The following is a 16,717-nucleotide window of genomic DNA, read 5'->3' as shown; positions in this document are numbered from 1 at the left end:
GTGACAAAACTAGAGTACTTAAAAATGAGTTTGAGAAAGAATAAAGTGACAAAACTAGAGTACTTAAAAATGAGTTTGAGAAAGAATAAAGTACATCACAAGCTTCTCTCTTGCCCAGCGTTGTGTTTCCTACATCGCCTTGTGTGTGTTTTATCACATGGCCCGTATGTGCCTCTTTGGCTGAATTTCTCCTTGGTTGGAGTCCTGGACCAGTGCCAGCTCTCCTGGAAGGTGTCACGAGGTGTCCTCCCCTAACAGAAGCCACGCCGGAGCTCAGGTTCTAAGCATGGCCTCCCTGCCTGTAAATGCAGCACTGAGGAACTCGAGTGTTTTCTGGAAACTGGCATCACTGGCTTTGCGTGGCGGAGACGAGAGGGCTGCTCTAGATGCAAGGAGCTGAGTGGAGCTGGAGACGTGTGCTTGTGACAGACTGTGTTCCTCCCTGCGCACTGACATGCACTCAAAACCACCTGAGTCCTTCCCAGGACTGGTGTGCCCCATGGTGGCTGTGGCAACATGCCATCCCAGGGAGCCTCCTGGCTGCAGGAAGGAGGTGGTTATTGCCCTGTGGGAACACTGAACCCAGAAGCTTTTGTGGCAAGAAATTCTTGCCCTTGGGAGGTAGGCATGAGGGCAAGGAGCTAGCGGATCGGGGGTGGAGAACGGAGGACCCTCGAGCATGAGCCCGGGAGACTCATTCTTCCTGCACCTGAGGACTTGGAGCAAATGTCCTCTGAGAACCAGGATTCTCCCTCGAGACACAGGACCCCTACCCCCAAGAAGACCTGGGTCCCTCCAGGATCCAGGCACAGCAGCTCCCCCTGCCCAGGAGTCTGGAGTTTGAACGTCTCTCTTGTCCAGTCCAAGGGGCTACGTTCCTGGACAGGGCCTTCCTGGGGACGGTGCACTACATTGTGGATTATCTTCCTTCGGCTTTATTCCTCCACAGCCCCTCAGAGGCCTGTTCACCCAGAGGACAGCACCAACCAACGTCAGGAACAGGGGAAGCTTCAAGAAGACCAGGAGCAGGAAGTGGACACTGCTGAGCAAGGACCTGTGGGGGTACGTAGGGACAGGAAATGACTGCCTCCTCGGGGGGAGGTCCAGGATCCTTCTCTCCCAGCCTGTTCCTGTGCCCTGACCCTAGAGCCCTCATAACTCAGGATCAAACTTGGAAAAGATGTGCCTGGGCAGCCCTTCTCTGGGGCCCCATCACCTCCCCTCCCCTGACCGTGCACTACTCCTAGGAATTCTGTTAAGGAGAGGTGATGGGGCAAAGAGAAGAGGCGCCCGGCACTGCCTGCTTTCCAGAAGCTTCCTCTCTATCCCTTCCTCTCACATTTCTCCGTAACAACCTACTTCTTGAAAACTACCCCCACCCTCACTTTAAAGCCCTGACCCTTATCCTTGGCCCTACAGAGCCTGAGAGCAACATGGTAGCCCTTTCTGGGTATCTTTGGGAGGAGAAAAGCAGCCTGGAGCCAGCTCATCTCTCTCCAAACCCCCACAAGAAGCACCTGGATCTCTGGTTCAGCAAAGACCTTTGGAGGTAAGCCCGAGTTAGGGCTCCAGAACCAGAAGCCAGAGTCCAGAACCAGAGGGGGAAGGAGAAGGGGAGGGGTGGACATGGGCGGAGCCGCATGTGCACGTGAGCCAGCCTCCTGTTCCCCTGCAGCTGCTGCATGGGGACAACGTTCCCAAAACAAGTGATACTTTCCACACGAAGTCCCCACGCAGCCACTGAGAATGTAAATATCGTGACCCAAACTGAAGCAAACCCAGCAGAGAGGTAAAAAGCTCACGGTGTGTTGCCAGCCCCCACCCCAGGGTCCCATAAGGCTGCTGAACCCCATCTTCTGTGGTCTCTAGGCTGGGGGCCCTTACCCTGAGCAGCAGGTCAACAGCTCCTCCGTGCTGAGGTTCTGCTTGGTGTTCAGGCCCGGAAAGGCAGCAGGTACAGCCTGACATGTGGTCCTCCCTGTGGTTTTACTTGGTGCTGGAGAAAAATCCCACATGAGGGGCTACTCCCTCCCCAGCCATCCGCTACGTGCCCGTTTGGACCCAACGTTATGCACGATGGCCCACTGGAAGAAGGGAATTGAGAGATGCTCCGAAGCTAGCGTCAGGCCACTTCCAGGATGGCGTGAGCTGCTCAGGGACCAAATGAGACTTTTCCAGAACTGGTCAAATGAGCCACCTCTAGTAAGTGTCGGATCTTTCTTTCCATCCCAAGTCTGACTCTGCCTATAGAGAGAGCAGGGGCAAGCCTGGAGAAGATGGCCCTGTGGCCCAGGAGCCTCAGAGAGACTGTAGGAGGGGGCTCACAGCACCTTCAGATGGAAACTAAGGCCACTTTAACTCCCTGCTAGGGAGGAGCTAAGCCTCAGGTGTCCGGGCTATTGGTGTGACCAGTGTCTCTGCCCCAACCTCATGACTGCCCGAAAAAAACAAGCCTCCAGAGCCTTCACCCTCCCAGGGCTCCCAGGACAGGCTCCGTTTCATCCAACTACAGCCCTTGACATCTTGGCCACTGAGGATTCACTGACGTATGTGGCACCATCCCTGCCCTCACAAAGAGCAGAGGCATCTAAGTTGATGGGCTCAAATCAATAGAGAGAGGGCAGAGGGGCAGCCTGCCATCAAATACAGAGAGCACAGAAGGCTCAGACCTCAGGGGCCATCCGGGCAAGCAGAAAGGAGAGAAACAAGGAATGGTGACACCTAGAGGAGGCCACGGGGATTACGAGATATTTTTAGAACAGGAGAGAACCCAGCGTGTAGTTCTGGGCTGAGGGGAAGAGAAAGTGTGGATAACTGATGGAGGAAGATACAGAAGAGTAAGGAGGGAATTTGACTCGAGGAGACAGGGAGGCATGGAGCTCCAGGGTGAGGAGCCAGCCTCAAGAGAATTGTTCTCGAACAGGGGGAGGGAAACCGCCCTCAACCTAGAAGGGAAAGGGGGAAGAATGAGTTAGGCATCATTGAGAGAGTTCGCGTCTGATATTCCGTGCGCCCTTGGTAAGAGAGAAGAATGGGAGAGTCATATTAGAGACCATGAACTTGTATGGACACCCCTCATCACCGGCTATGACTTCTCCAGCACTACTGCAGCAGATAGATTTTAGGTGGGAGATCGATTTGCCCTAGACTGCCTAGGATCTGACCCAGTTTTAGCACTGAAAGCCCCACATCCCAAGAAATTTCTCAGTCCTAGGCAAACCCCAATGGTCGCTCACCCTAATTTTAGGGTGGATCCAGGGATGACGGTTTCGAGAGGCAGGTAGGAAAATGGTGCATGACAGGTGAAGAAAATGTAGTCCTCCTTGAGAGTAGGGCCTGGCTTAGGAAGGAAGTGAGATCAGGGCAGGGGAGGGGTAGGCAGTAAGTGGGGAGAGAATGGAGAGAGGGATCCAAGGGCTGGAAACGTATGTGAGATTGCAAGTAGGGCCAGGGGGGTGAGGGTGTGGGAAGACTGATGCACAGAAAGTTGTCTGGGAGTACAGCGTCTTCAGGTAGGGTTCTGGGCATGGACCAGTTTGGGGTGACAGCAAGATGTGCAATGTTGCCATGGAGTGGCTGCAGAGTGGGAATGCAGGTCACTGCAGTTGAGAAGGTCCTGGAAGCTGAGACAAGTTACTTGTTAAAAACTCCCAAGACAATGACAGGAATTAGGGGTGTCGGGGAGTAACCTAGAAGCCAATGGAAGGTCATGCCAAGGAGAAGTAGAGGATGCGTGTGGTCATGTGACACAAATGTTAAAGGAACAGGTAGGATAGTGATAGGTTGTGGTGGGGGACTGGGAGAATTTGAACATAGCTTCACCACCCTATAGCACATGGAGGTAGGAAAAAGAGCAGCTTGCACTCAAGAAGCCTGTTTCTTGAAATGAGAGGAGTGAGGCCAATTTCAGGACAGGATAGTCGAGAGAATATTGTATGAGTAAGCTGAAGATGTATGTATGAAGAATTTGTTTCCTTTGGTACAGATTCCAAAGGTCATGGTGGAGATGGTCTTGGTGCAGCATGGAGGGGCCTCCCGCAGTGGAGTGAGGTCCTGGCCCTCTGAGAATGAGGGTACCTTCAGCTACACACCCACACCCATGCCAAGGCCAAAAAGACAGCTGTCTCTCACCCTGCCCTCAACATAGACTCTTGCCAATACTACTGGGATGAGGACTAGACAAGACCCAGAGACAAGACCCATAAGCTCTGCTGGTGGAGTGAGAGGATCTCTTACCTGTGGAAACAAACACGTTAACGTGGAATGAAGGGTCATGTGACCACACATCCAGGAGCCATACTGTCTGAATTCTGCACCAGTAGGATCCAGCATCGTCTGCAGTGAGGTTCTCCATGGTCACTATAAAGGTGAGGTGATCAGCGTGGTCTCTGATGGACACACGCCCACTCCTCTCTTCTTTCTCTTCTCCCTTGGTCTCCACAATCTTCTCACATGTTGTGTCATACTGTCCTCGGCACCAGTATTTGTTATACCTCTGGTATACCTCCTCGTACCGACACTGCACACACAGAGAGCTACCCAAGGTGCCTGTCACAGAGCTGGGGCCCATCAGGGACAAAGAGCCTGGAAGACATAAGCCACATCCCAGGGCTCCATCTCAGTGTCCCCCTACAGCAGCTGTCTGCCTGAAGCCCAAAGGGAAAGTTGCCAGGGAGGTGTAGACAGTTCTGGGCTCAGAGATGTGGGCCTGGAGGGACATCAGAGCTTAGACTTAAGCCAGAGGGTAGGAGAAAGAGCTTCCACTCAAGAAGCCTATTTCTTGAAATGAGAAGAGTAAGGCTAATTTCAGGACAGTATAGTAGAGGGAATATTCTGTGAACAACCTAAAGATGTATGAAGAATTTATTTCCTTTGGTACAGGTTTCCAAAAGTCATGGTGGAGATAGTCTTGGTGCAGCATGGAGGGGCCTCCCAGGCAATGGAGTAAGGCCCCAGCCCTGTGAAAGTGAGAGAGCCTTCAGCTACACACCCCCACCCATGCCAAGGATGAGGAGACAGGGGAGAGTCACCTCTCTCCCTGCCCTCATCATAGGCTCTTCCCAACACCACTGGGACTGAGGACTAGACAAGACCCACAGACACTCTTCAGCATGACATTCAACCTTGTCTCCACGTTCAGTCATATCCCCTAAGATCTATTGGTGAAGTGAGAGGATCTCTTACCTGTGGAAACAAACACATTAACGTGGAATGAAGGGTCACGTGACCACACATCCAGGAGCCATAGTGTCTGAATTCTACACCAGTAGGATCCAGCATCGTCTGCAGTGAGGTTCTCCATGGTCACTATAAAGGTGAGGTTATCAGCGTGGTCTCTGATGGACACACGCCCACTCCTCTCTTCTTTCTCTTCTCCCTTGGTCTCCACAATCTTCTCACATGTTGCGCCATACTGTCCTCGGCACCAGTATTTGCTATACCTCTGGTATACCTCCTCATACTGACACTGCACACTCAGAGAGCCACCCAAGGTGCCCGTCACAGAGCTGGGGCCCGTCAGGGACAAAGAGCCTGGAAGACATAAGCCACATCCCAGGGCTCCATCTCAAAGGCCCCCTATAGCCGCTGTCTGCCTGAAGCCAAAGGAGAAAATTGCCAGGAAGGTGTAGACGGTTCTGGTCTCAGGGATGTGGGCCTGGAGGGACATCTAGACTTAAGATCTAAGCCGGACAGTCTGGAGACTAGGGCCAGCAAGAGAGGTAGAGATCTGTGCCCTGTGAGCCTAGAAACACTGAGTAACCACACAAGGATCCTGCCATGTGGGGATAGGGAGAATGAGAACAAAGCTGGAGAGGGAGCAGCATGGGCTGGCTGTCCTGCCCTGTCTTAGCCTTTGCAGGCATGAGATTCAGTGAGGCAGAAAAACACTTCCCTTTGCAGTGAACCTCTGCATTCAGGTTTTCTGCAATTCAGAGTTGCTCTGTAGGAGCACAGCTTCTTGTTTACTCCACTCTAGAGGTGCTTTCAAGAGCGGAAAAATAAACCCCTGGCCTTCCTCCAGCCCCGAAGGAGGAGCGACACACAGCTAGGAAGGGCTGGGTCCCAAGGAGACTCTCACAGGCTCCTTGACATGAGTTTGGGGCATGAACGGACCACCCCTAACCCCATCACTGTCCCCAGGACCTTACCATCTTTCTTTACCACCTTTCCCCCTTCTTTTCCTAAGCTAGCCATACAGCCCTCCATAAATGTAAAGTGGTCACATTTTTCCAACGTTTGTAACCGCAGGTGTTTGTAATCCCAAAGGGTAGGGGGTGAGAGAATGCTGGAACAGAGAGTGGGGAGCGTAGCCAGGAGCTGGGATGGGAAAGAACAAACAAACAAACAAAAAGAACCAAAACTTCAGTCTCTACAAGTGACTCCAAAGCTTTTATCAGGACCCAGGAGGAAGTCGAGCTGTAAATGGACATGAAGCTGAACCTGTGGCCTCGGAGAGACCAGCCAGTCCACGTGAAGGGGTGGGAAGAAGTTTCCATCTCTAGTTTACCTGCACCCAAGCAAGGGCATTTAGGCAATTGTATCAGAGTTAAGCAAGCAGATGTGAGGAAGCCGTGATCTGCTGGTAAACCAGCTCTGGGCAGGGAGCAAGGCGGGGCGCAGGCGAGTCAAGGAGAAGCCTTGGTTCAGAGCGTTTCCCGGTTTCTGGGGCGTAAACACGCTCACTATGACGAATTTCATGCTAACCATGTGCTGCCACCGGCTGTAGGGTTGGGGAAATAAGTCCGTGATCAGCTCTTGTGAGTGGGTGCGAGCAGGCTCCAGCCACTGCTGCTGTGGTGCCCATTTCCTTAATTACAGCGGCTCAGAAAAAGTCCATCATCAGGAGGAAGAAGAAGAGGAGGGGGGGGGGGAGGGGGGGGGGGGGGGGGGGGGAGAAAGAAGGGGGGAAGGCGGAGAAGAAAAAGAAGGGGAGAAGAGAAAATATCCATTATTATTTTCATCCTCATTTAAGACATTTTGAGCGTCTGCCATCTGTAAAAAGATACATCTCTTAAATGTCTTTCTGAGTCTAAGATCTCAGGGATGAGGGCCCCAGGGGACCTTGAAGACCATCCCATCCGCTCCCCTGTGTTACTGAGAAGAAAATGACATTTTGGCCAGTGTCACCCAACTGGCCTTCTTTCTTGAAACCTCTGCCTTTCCCACCTACTATTCTGGGACAGTCCATCATTATGTTGGGCGGGTTCTATGTCTTACCCAACATAAAAATTACTCTACAAACATGAAGAATACCACCTAGTTTTTACCCTGAACTTACTTTCCACAGAGAATGGGCTCTCCTGCATGTTGAATGTCTTTTTTTTTTTTTTTTTTTAAGACTATCTCCTCCAAAACGATTGTATTTACCTAACTGCACAACACCTTGTTCTAGCAGGGGTTTAAGATGCATGCTGAGGGTACCTCTTTGGTCCCTTCTTTAATTCCTGCTAAGAAACCTTTCCAACCCCTTTAAACTAAGTTCTGACACATTCTAAACTATTGCTAATGCCTGAACTGTCCATGATCTTTAAAGAGATTGACACTTTCACATAAGCTATTCTCTCTTTCCACTCAGCAAACTCATTCATTCTTCAAGACCAAAGTCCAGGGAAGCCTCCATAAGGACTTGCACTGGGTCAAGAGCAGTGTTTGGGGCCCCTGTTGTGCAGCTCCACACCACATGAACAAATTTCTACACAAAGTTCTATGCTGTATCACAGTGACTTGACTCCCTCTTTCAACCGTGAGTCCCTGAGTGCAGAAGTTGCTTTCCTGACACACAGCTGGTCCTGGAACACAGCTGGTGCTCAATAAGCATATGCAAATCTGTGATGAATGCTTCAGTGGATAGAAGAATGTACAGATGGATGAATGGATGTGTCTTCCTTGTTTCTGCTGGGATCTCTGGCTTGAACCCAGGACAGACATTCTACCCACTGTTCCACCCCCTCCAATAACAAGTGCCCAAAACCCCAGCCCCACTCACCTGAGAGGCAGAGAAGGAGCAGAACTGGGGACAGCCACATGGTCCTGTCTCTCTGGCTGGCGTCCCCAGCAAATCCAGGTCCCCGCTGTAATCCAGGTGTTTGCGACAGAGACTGCGGTGTCCACTTTCTACTTGCTCAAGTTTCCTATGTGCTTCTGTCTCTCACCTACTTCCTTTTTCATCTCCTAGATACTTCCTAGTTTGAAGCCCTAGTTGGGAGAAAGGGAAGAGTGTCAAGAGATCAGAGAATGGACTAAGAACAAGAGAAATCTGCTGTTTTTTTTCTTCATTTAATGGCAATATAATGTTTGGATCATACCCCGAGTCTTCATGCAAGTCGGTCCCAAAATATGAAATCTCCAACAGAGGAAAGCCTTTATCCCCATCTCTCATTCTTCTTCCTGTCCAAGGCTACTTGCTCGACCTAACCAGCTGTCCCTTCTCTCTGACTACATACTTTTGGGTCATAAAACACCCCACTTAAATATCTGGGGTGAGGACTCCCCATGAATCTCTCAACCACTACCTCCATGTGGTTGATCTCATACCTCTTCCTCTAACCTAGTCTCTCTTCTGGGCTCTGGACCCAACTTTTTGACGGCTTGTGGGGAAGCTCCACCTGCTTGTACACCCTTAATCTAATTCAGTATTAAGGTGTTGGTGAAGGGCAGAGATCCCGGAGTCATGCGGATTTAAATCCCACCTCCATCATGTACTAACCATGTACCCTTGGGCATGTTGCTACATCACTCTCATCCCTAGCTTCTTCATCTATAAAATAGAGCCATAGTAACCATCCTCATCTCACAGAAATAAAGGAGTGAACAAACATAAAGCACTTGTCACAGTGCCTGGAACATAGTAACTGCTCAGTAAACGTTAACTCTTTAGAATAGTCCTGGATCAGGACTACTTCTCATCTGGTCTGTCAAACAACTATACACTCCCTTCAATTCAACTTGAACATCAGAAACATATTCTTCTCGAAAGCACAGGTATTGGTTTTGCCCAAATTATTTAAGTTTACAACAAAGGTGTGAGGCAGATACCATTATCCCCACTTTAAAGATAGGAAGACAGAGGCACAGAGAGGTCCTGAAACCAGACATCATCAAATCAAGTCCATAAATCCTAGTCTAGTTTGTTAGCCGTAGGGATTTGGGGGGAAAGCTGTCTGGTGTCAACCAATGCCCAGATCCATTCTGCTTGGGGACAGCAGGAGGTCCATAGGGCTCTGGCCTGCCCACCCCCACCAGCAACAGTCAGAAGCTCCTGGAACACATACATTTGGGAGAAGAGGCTTAACTCCTAGGAGAAAAGGCTCATCTTATCACTGTCTGCTCCACCACACCAGAGAGGAGGTAGAAGCGGGGCAGTCCAAAGCTGAGCACAGACAACAATATTAGGGAAATGCAGCCATCAAGGAATGCAGATCAAAACCATGGTGAGACACTACTTTACACCTGCTAGGAAGACTACCATCAAGAAGTCAGATAGTAAGTCTTAACAAAGATGTCAAGAAGTCAGAACGTCCATATACGCATTCATGGGAAGAAAAGTGGTGCAACCATTTTGGAAAACAGTCTACAAATTCCTCAAAGGATTGCACGTAGAGTTGCCATAAGACCCAGCGATTTCACTCCTAGGTGTACACCCAAGAGAAATGAAAACATAGGGGCACGTGGATGGCTCAATGGGTTAAGTCTCTGCCTTCAGCTCGGGTCGTGATCCCAGGGTCCGGGGATCGGTCCCGCATCGGGCTCTTTGCTCAGCAGGGAGCCTGTTTCCCCCTCTCTCTGCCTGTCTCTCTGCCTACTTGTGATCTCTGTTTGTCAAATAAATAAATAAAATCTTTAAAAAATAAAAAAAAGAAAGAAATGAAAACATATGTCCACACAAAAACAGGTACACAAAGGTTTTTAGTAACTTTATTCAGAATAGCCAGAAGGTAGAAACAACCCAATGTCCATCAGCAGATGAACAGATAAACAAAATGTGATCTAACCTCACAATGCACTATTACCTAGCCATTAACAGGAATGAGACCTGCTAGAAGGTAAAGCTGAAAACATTACGCAAAGTGAAGGAAGCCAGTCACTGAAGACCTTATAGTATGTGATTCCATTCATTGCAAAGACGAGAACAAGGAAATCTATAGATACAGAAGTCATGTAGTTGTTGCTTAGGACTTGGGGAGATTCAGAAAGGGAGGATAGCTAGAAAGTATGGAGTTTCCTTTTGAAGATGATGAAGATGCTCTAAGATCGGATGTGGTGATGGCCGCACCTATCTGTGAGTACGCCAAACGCCACTGAATTGCATACATTACAGGGGACAGTTGCATGATATGTGAACTATATCTCAATAAAGCCTTATTTATTTATTTTTTTAAAGATGAGCCCAGAGAGGCAGGAGAGCGGCTGGTGAGTGGGAAGGGAGTGGTAGGGATGGGAGATGGGTCTCAGAATGGTGTTTTCCTCTACACCCCCACACCATTCCATGTCTTTATTCTTCATCCACAGCCCAGCACATGGGCCTGGAAAAACCAGGCTTTTCAGAGCATCAGCAGCAGGAAGTGAAGGGACCAGGGTACAGGAGATGGCATCACGCAAGAGAGTTGCCTCCCAGAGACAGGTGTCTGGACCTCTCTTCCCACCCTCAGCAATGAGCAACTCATACATAGGAGAAAAGTCAGAAAGCTCAGCTCCAAAATTAGAAGAGAAAGAATAAGACACCTGCCCACGTAGGCACAGCTGAGCAAGGGAAGGATGAAGCAGTGACGAGGCCCAGCTCGTCCATAATTTCTACTACTAACATTTCCTTTATTAAAAAAAAAAAAAAATCCACACACCTCTTGAAAGGCAATCAAGATAGAGTTCTAGGAAATAAAATAATTAAATGACAAATGCATTTTGAAAACGGAGGAAAATTTGGTGGACTTTGCATCAAACAATGGAGAGGAAGAATTATGTGGGTCAAAACCCTAATGATTAAGGAAAGGATTTCTCTGGGGCCCGTCCAACTCCTGAGAGGACAAGCCACACAAGCACTAATAAGCAACTAGCATGGAAATAGAGCCTGGTGCTGGGTATCAAGGAAGCTCCCGTCCTGCATGGCGCTCTGGGTGGGGTGCATCAACAATGAATCCTGGAACTCTGAAAAAATAAAATTTTTTAAAAAGAGAGAAAGAAATAGAGCCTCTGGAGTGGAGGTGTGATGCCCCTGAATGGGTGTCAAATCCGGATGCCAGTGTGTGAGGAATGCAGACGTTGCTGGTGCTTTTGAAAGAAAAGGAGGAAGCTTTGAAATCTGATTCAGTGGCTTTCCGGCTTTCAAAATTTCGCCATCTCCCCTTTGGCTACAGTCAAGTCCAGACCCTGCTGTGATACACCAGACCCAGCTCCTGGCGGGCCTCCAGCCTCTCCCTGTCCTCCACAGCTCACACTCTGGGCCCCGGCCACTGTAAACGACTTCCAATGCCCAACAGCAGGTGCTCCCTTGAGCCAACAAGCCAGGGCACATGTTGATCTCTCGACGCCCATCCAACCTCCCATCCACCGGCCCGGGCACATGTACCCTCTCAGCTTCCTTCGAGATGCAGATAAATCCTCCCTCCCAACTTGGGCACTGGCAGACTTGACCCCTGCCTCTGAGCCACGGCCCCACCGGTGTTCATGTCATTCTCTCCTAACCCTGCCCCAACATGCTTTCTCGGGTTTTCTGTCTTCGGTGTTGCTCTGTTTTGTTTTGTCTTGGGAGGTTCCCTCAGGTCCTGCGGGTTGAGTTCACAGGCCCAGGAAAACCTACCCTTCACCAAACTTGTCCTTTCTTTACTTGGTGCTTTCAGTCCTGTCCCCTGTTCACACACCTCAGAGACGAGCCTTCAGTGGATGTCCTTGCCTCCGTATGATGATGAAGTACATAGGCTTGCTTTGTAGGCATATGCTTCAAACCACACGGTTTCGGGCCATCCATCTCATTCTGGTGTTACTTTTTTTATGCAGCACCGGGTCCTGAAGCCTCATCTGTGTCACTGAGTGTCCACTTTACTGTTTTCAGCTTCGGCTTCTCCTCCGCAGCAGGTGCCCGAGGCCACTCATCAGTGCCCGGTGCTGGACGTCTAGGTGGCCCCCAACTCCTTGCCTCCATGAATGGCACCTAATGAACATTCTCTAGCACACACCCCCTAGGGGCCTGCAGAACATGTTCCCGGGATATACACCCAGAGCAGGGTTTCCAGGCCCCCGGGGTAAACATACCCTTAACCTGACAGATTGCTGACCCCAATGGCCATATTGGGCAGTCAGGTCTCATTCCTTGAAGTCAAAGTTTACAGTCAGAACCTGTTTCACTGAGGGGAATGGAGTCTTCACCAGCTGTGCACTGTGATCCCTGTGAAGTCTCCCCACCCCTTGATGCTGGCCAGCCGTTTGGTCTGGATTTATTCAGTCAGGTAAAAAAAAAAAAGTATATATATATGCAATGGTTTCTCAACTCTTACTGAAATCTCTCTGTCTAGACTCTCCGCAGCTTAAGAACAATTCAGGATTCTTGTTTGGCCTCTCAAGGGAAATAAACCAGGGCCACCCACTAGGACCTTCGGGTGCATTATCCACAATCGCTTCCTGCCTGCACACACCACAGAGGACTCTGGGCGTCTCGTGGCTGCACACCCAAGCCGTCACTAATGCTGCCTGAAGTGGCTCATTCTCCCAACCGCCCCCTTACTGCCGCCCCAGACAAGCTGTGCTACTTCATCAGGTCTCCGGGGACATGGGGTCTGCTCCTCTGAGGCCCCGCACACCCCAGCACCAGGCCTCTGGCTTGTCCTCCTTCTGCTCCTCGTGGGAAGCTCGGCTGTTGTCCCCCTAACTGCCGGCCTCCTACTCCTCCAGAGAGCACCCCTCTCCCGCCTGGCACCTCTCTAGCTCCCCGTTCCTTCATTGGGATGGTGGAATCCCCCTCCTAAGGACTGCTGGGAGACACGAAGGAGATCCCTGATGTCAAATGCTAGGCACAGACCCTGGCACAATGTAGCAACTGATATCACACACACACACACACACACCCCGTGAGCTGATGAAACGTCCCCCGCCTCTGTGTCAGGCGGTGAACAGCCGTGGTCTCCATATCCTCCCGCCCATCTGGGTGGGTGGAAACGGTTTCCTGGGACCCGTGTGTCACCTCTCCCGAACTCACTCCATTCTTTTCTCCAGGGAAGGTTCAGTAAGTGACAAGTCCCAGACCCACTCACCTGAGGCAGAGAGGGGGCGGAGCTACCAGCAGACTGGCGGTCCAATCTCCCCAGCCCCGGAATGTCCAGATCCTTATCTTCTGACATCTGGCCTAGGAGCTCCCGGCCTCGATACGGTCACTTCCCATCTGTATTTTGTTATTTGCTTCCTTCCTCTGCCACTTCTTCATTTTGGGTTGCAAAGTTATTGGGAAAGGGGAAGAACCTGCTGAAAAAGAGAGTGAACCAAAAGCAAAACGGCAAGGGGAGCTTGGTGGCACCTCGTCCCCTCACCTGCTGAGGGCAGGGCCCATGGCAGGGCCCACCGGGCTGGATCCCAGGTCGCCCTTGGCTCTCAGCCCCATAGATCCACAGCTCCAGCCCTGCCCTGAGGGAAGCAACTGCCCACCATGGTCACAGCACTGGTTCCTCTTGGGGGGCAATTTCTGGTCCAGCTGTGACCAAGGTTTACATCCTGCTCAGTTCAAAGCTTTTTCAACCTGGACGCTCCCCTTCGGGTCACACGGAGGAGTGGGGACATACTCCAGTCTTACGGTTCTAGAGGTTGGAAATCCGAAATTAGGTTTGCTGGGCCAAAGTCAAGGCGTCAGCAGGGCTTCGTGCCTTCGGAAGCTCCAAGGCAGACTCCACTTCCTTGCCTTGTGCCACCGGCATGAGACCCCCACCACTCCACCCTCGGCTTCCGTCAGAATGTCTGCTTCTCTGACTCTGAACCTTCAGCGTCTGTCTTATAGGAAACTTACGATAACATTGGGCCCACTGGATCACCCAGGATAATCTCTCCATCTCAGGATCTTTAACTTAATCCCATGTGTAAAGTTCCTTTTGCTGAGAAAGGAGGTAACGTGACACACATTGCAGAGTACGTCGTTCAAGTGACGAACCTTGAGGTCCAACCTGGTTGGAGGAGAAAGTGAAGAGAAGGGACCTGCTGTACTGGTCTGGATAAGTGATGTTAGCTGCTGTAACTGGCAGCCCTAAAGTCTCAGGGGCTCCACGTGAGGTTGAGGTTTCTTTCTCACTTACTGCATACTCCAAGGAAAGTCAGGGAGATCGCTAAGTGGAAGGATCTACTCTTTCCAGCATGTGATGCCAACAGCTTCAATACTGGTCCCTGTTTTTACCATGCAGTGTGTGTGTGTGTGTGTGTGTGTGTGTGTGTGTGTGTGTACTACATAGACGTCTTATGGCCTGGCACAGAAGTGGTGAAACTGACTTCCATCCACATCCAGAGGAACCACAAGACAGAGGCTCTGTATTGGAAAGTCATCAGAAACAAAGTAAGCGAATTCTATGCCCGCTCTTTAAAAACATGCACTTTGGGGTGCCTGGGTGGCTTAGTGGTTTAGGCATCCAACTCCTGATACCAGCTCAGGTCATGATTTCAGGGTCATGAGATCGAGCCTGAATCAGGCTCTGCACTGGGCATGGAGGCTGCTTGGGATTCTCTCTCTCCCTTACCTTCTGCCCCTCCCCTCCCCTCCCCTCCCAGGAAGGTAGTCTTTTTCCCTATCCCTCCGACTAAGGACAACTAAACCCTGAACATGACACATAAAACAAAATAAGAAGGTTCTTAAAAGTGGAGAGAAAGTAGACTGGTAAGGTGCCTTGGGAATCAGAATTTTCTTTCGCTTCATATATCCAGACTGGAGAAGCCAGCAACAGGAAAATAATAAATAAATAAAATAACAGGCACGGGGCAGGGGTAGGGCGGGGGGTGGTTGTGGTTGGGGGGGGGGGGATCACACAGAAGCCATCTCTCTTGGCAAAGAACCAGGAAAGGGTCAACCTAGCAAAACTAAAGCTTAGATAGTAACTTCTCTACCTCCAGCCAAACCACGGAGAAAGTAGGGGCCACCACCCACCCAGGGCAGCACAGGCAGCACAGGGGGAGCAGCTGCTAGGCACCGAGCCCCTCCCAGCCAGGAAGCGGAGCAGTGGAGGCCCAGGAGAGAGCCAGAACACACTGCCTCACCCTTCGGGGTTCAGACAGCCTCCTGGGCGTGCCGGCTGGCTCATACCACGCTCTGTGTACTTGTACAGGTCCGCACACATTCCAGCATGAACTCGAGGGCACTGTCGGTCCAGGTGGCGTCGTCTGCAGCCTGCACTGCTCTGACCAGGGCTCTGCCTGGTTCACTCCCGGGGGGGTCTCCAGTACCTGGCCCGAAGAGGGGGTTGGTTCATGAGCACAAATTGAAGGGAGAATGAGAGGGAAGACAGCAGCCTGGACACAGTTGGGGGAAAGCCAAAAGAATGTCCTGTCAACGGCATCAGGCTATTTTGCATTAACCAAGTGTTAAAACACAGAAATTCAGCGAATACATTGGAAGATCTTAGAGGCTTTATTGTTCCTTATTATGAGCCAAGGAAGAAGGAGCAAAGGCGGGACTTCGCTGCAGCTGGAAGCCTCCAGGCCGCCGGGCTGAGGCAGAGAGGTTGTAACTCTCTATAGCTCCCTCCAGGAATGCCTTTAATGGTTTATGGCTTTGCTCTTGTTAGTGTTGCTTCCCTCTGATCACGGAAAATGACCGCCTGCAAGACACACATTGGCAGCCCTCGTTCAAACACACGGCCCACTGATACACATCTGAAGGGTCTCACCCCTGATGTTTTCTGACACAGTGGTAAATAAACTTATCTCAAGAGCAGTTCAACTTATCTGAAGAGGTCCTGGAGACCTTGCTTCTAACATGCACACATTCCTTAGAGACCTACGCTATGCCCTAACCCCCGCTAACTAAAAGTATATAATCAGTCACTCCTCACAAGCCCAGGCCAGTTCTTTCTGCCCATGAGTCCTGTCCCTGAGCTATTAAAAAAAAAAAAAGAAAGAAAGAAAAGAAAAAAGAAAAAGCACCTTTGGGCACAAAACCATCTCAAGAATTCTTTTATGACTGTTATTATTATTGTGAATCATGTGGGGCGTTGCACGGTGGTGGGGGCTGGTGACCCAGCATGAAAGAGTCCCCCAAGGCAGAACAAAAGAGAAGTTTATTGAATACAATGCCAGGCAGCAGGCAGCACAGCAGAGGAGAGGCCGTCTGCCACAAGGCAGTGGCCACAGTTATACAGTGGAGTGCGAAGTTATGGAACATACAGCATTTTCCCCTTTCTGGTAATCTTAAGAACTGTGCCTGGGGGCACAGTTCTGGGTAAAAGCCTCTGCCTTCAGCTCAGGTCATGATCTCAGGGTCCTGGCTTCGGGCTCTCTGCTCAGCGGGGAGCCCGCTTCCTCCTCTCTCTCTGCCTCTCTGCCTACTTGGGATCTCTGCCTGTCAAATAAATAAATAAAATCTTAAAAAAAAAAAAAAAGAACTGTGCCTGGTTGTAACTGGTCAGTGAAGGCTTATGGCTATTTTGAGGTGGGTCGCTTCACGAGCCTGTGGGCCCTCCTGCCTCGCTCAGTTTCTACTGCTGAAGCCTGTTGCCTAAAAGTGACCTCTATAAGTGAGGCTGAGCATCCCTCCGAGCGG

The 16,717-nt window shown here is 50.6% G+C and overlaps 1 protein-coding gene across 1 annotated transcript; it reads right to left on the bottom strand.

The window, feature by feature from the left end:
- Positions 1-48: 48 nt before the first annotated feature.
- Positions 49-14,130, bottom strand: CD300E (CD300e molecule). The gene is made up of 7 exons (XM_059381127.1): positions 13,985-14,130; positions 13,242-13,446; positions 7,988-8,196; positions 5,185-5,532; positions 4,237-4,584; positions 1,885-1,996; positions 49-1,054 (listed from the first exon to the last, which is right to left on the bottom strand). Exons 3-7 carry the CDS (start codon positions 8,025-8,027, stop codon positions 871-873), a joined length of 1,032 nt encoding a protein of 343 aa, XP_059237110.1. The 5' UTR covers positions 8,028-8,196; positions 13,242-13,446; positions 13,985-14,130; the 3' UTR covers positions 49-870.
- Positions 14,131-16,717: the final 2,587 nt, after the last annotated feature.

The sequence above is a fragment of the Mustela nigripes genome, chromosome 16, assembly GCF_022355385.1.
Source record: "Mustela nigripes isolate SB6536 chromosome 16, MUSNIG.SB6536, whole genome shotgun sequence".
Classification (NCBI taxonomy): domain Eukaryota; kingdom Metazoa; phylum Chordata; class Mammalia; order Carnivora; family Mustelidae; genus Mustela; species Mustela nigripes.
This window is presented reverse-complemented; position numbering and strand designations above follow the sequence as displayed.

Coding starts and splice junctions, on each gene's coding strand:
- CD300E (XM_059381127.1), bottom strand. CDS start 8,027: ATGTGGCTGTCCCCAGTTCTGCTCCTTCTCTGCCTCTCAG. Junction 5,533..7,987: donor GCTCCTTCTCTGCCTCTCAG/GTGAGTGGGGCT, acceptor TATGTCTTCCAG/GCTCTTTGTCCCTGACGGGC. Junction 4,585..5,184: donor TAATGTGTTTGTTTCCACAG/GTAAGAGATCCT, acceptor TATGTCTTCCAG/GCTCTTTGTCCCTGATGGGC.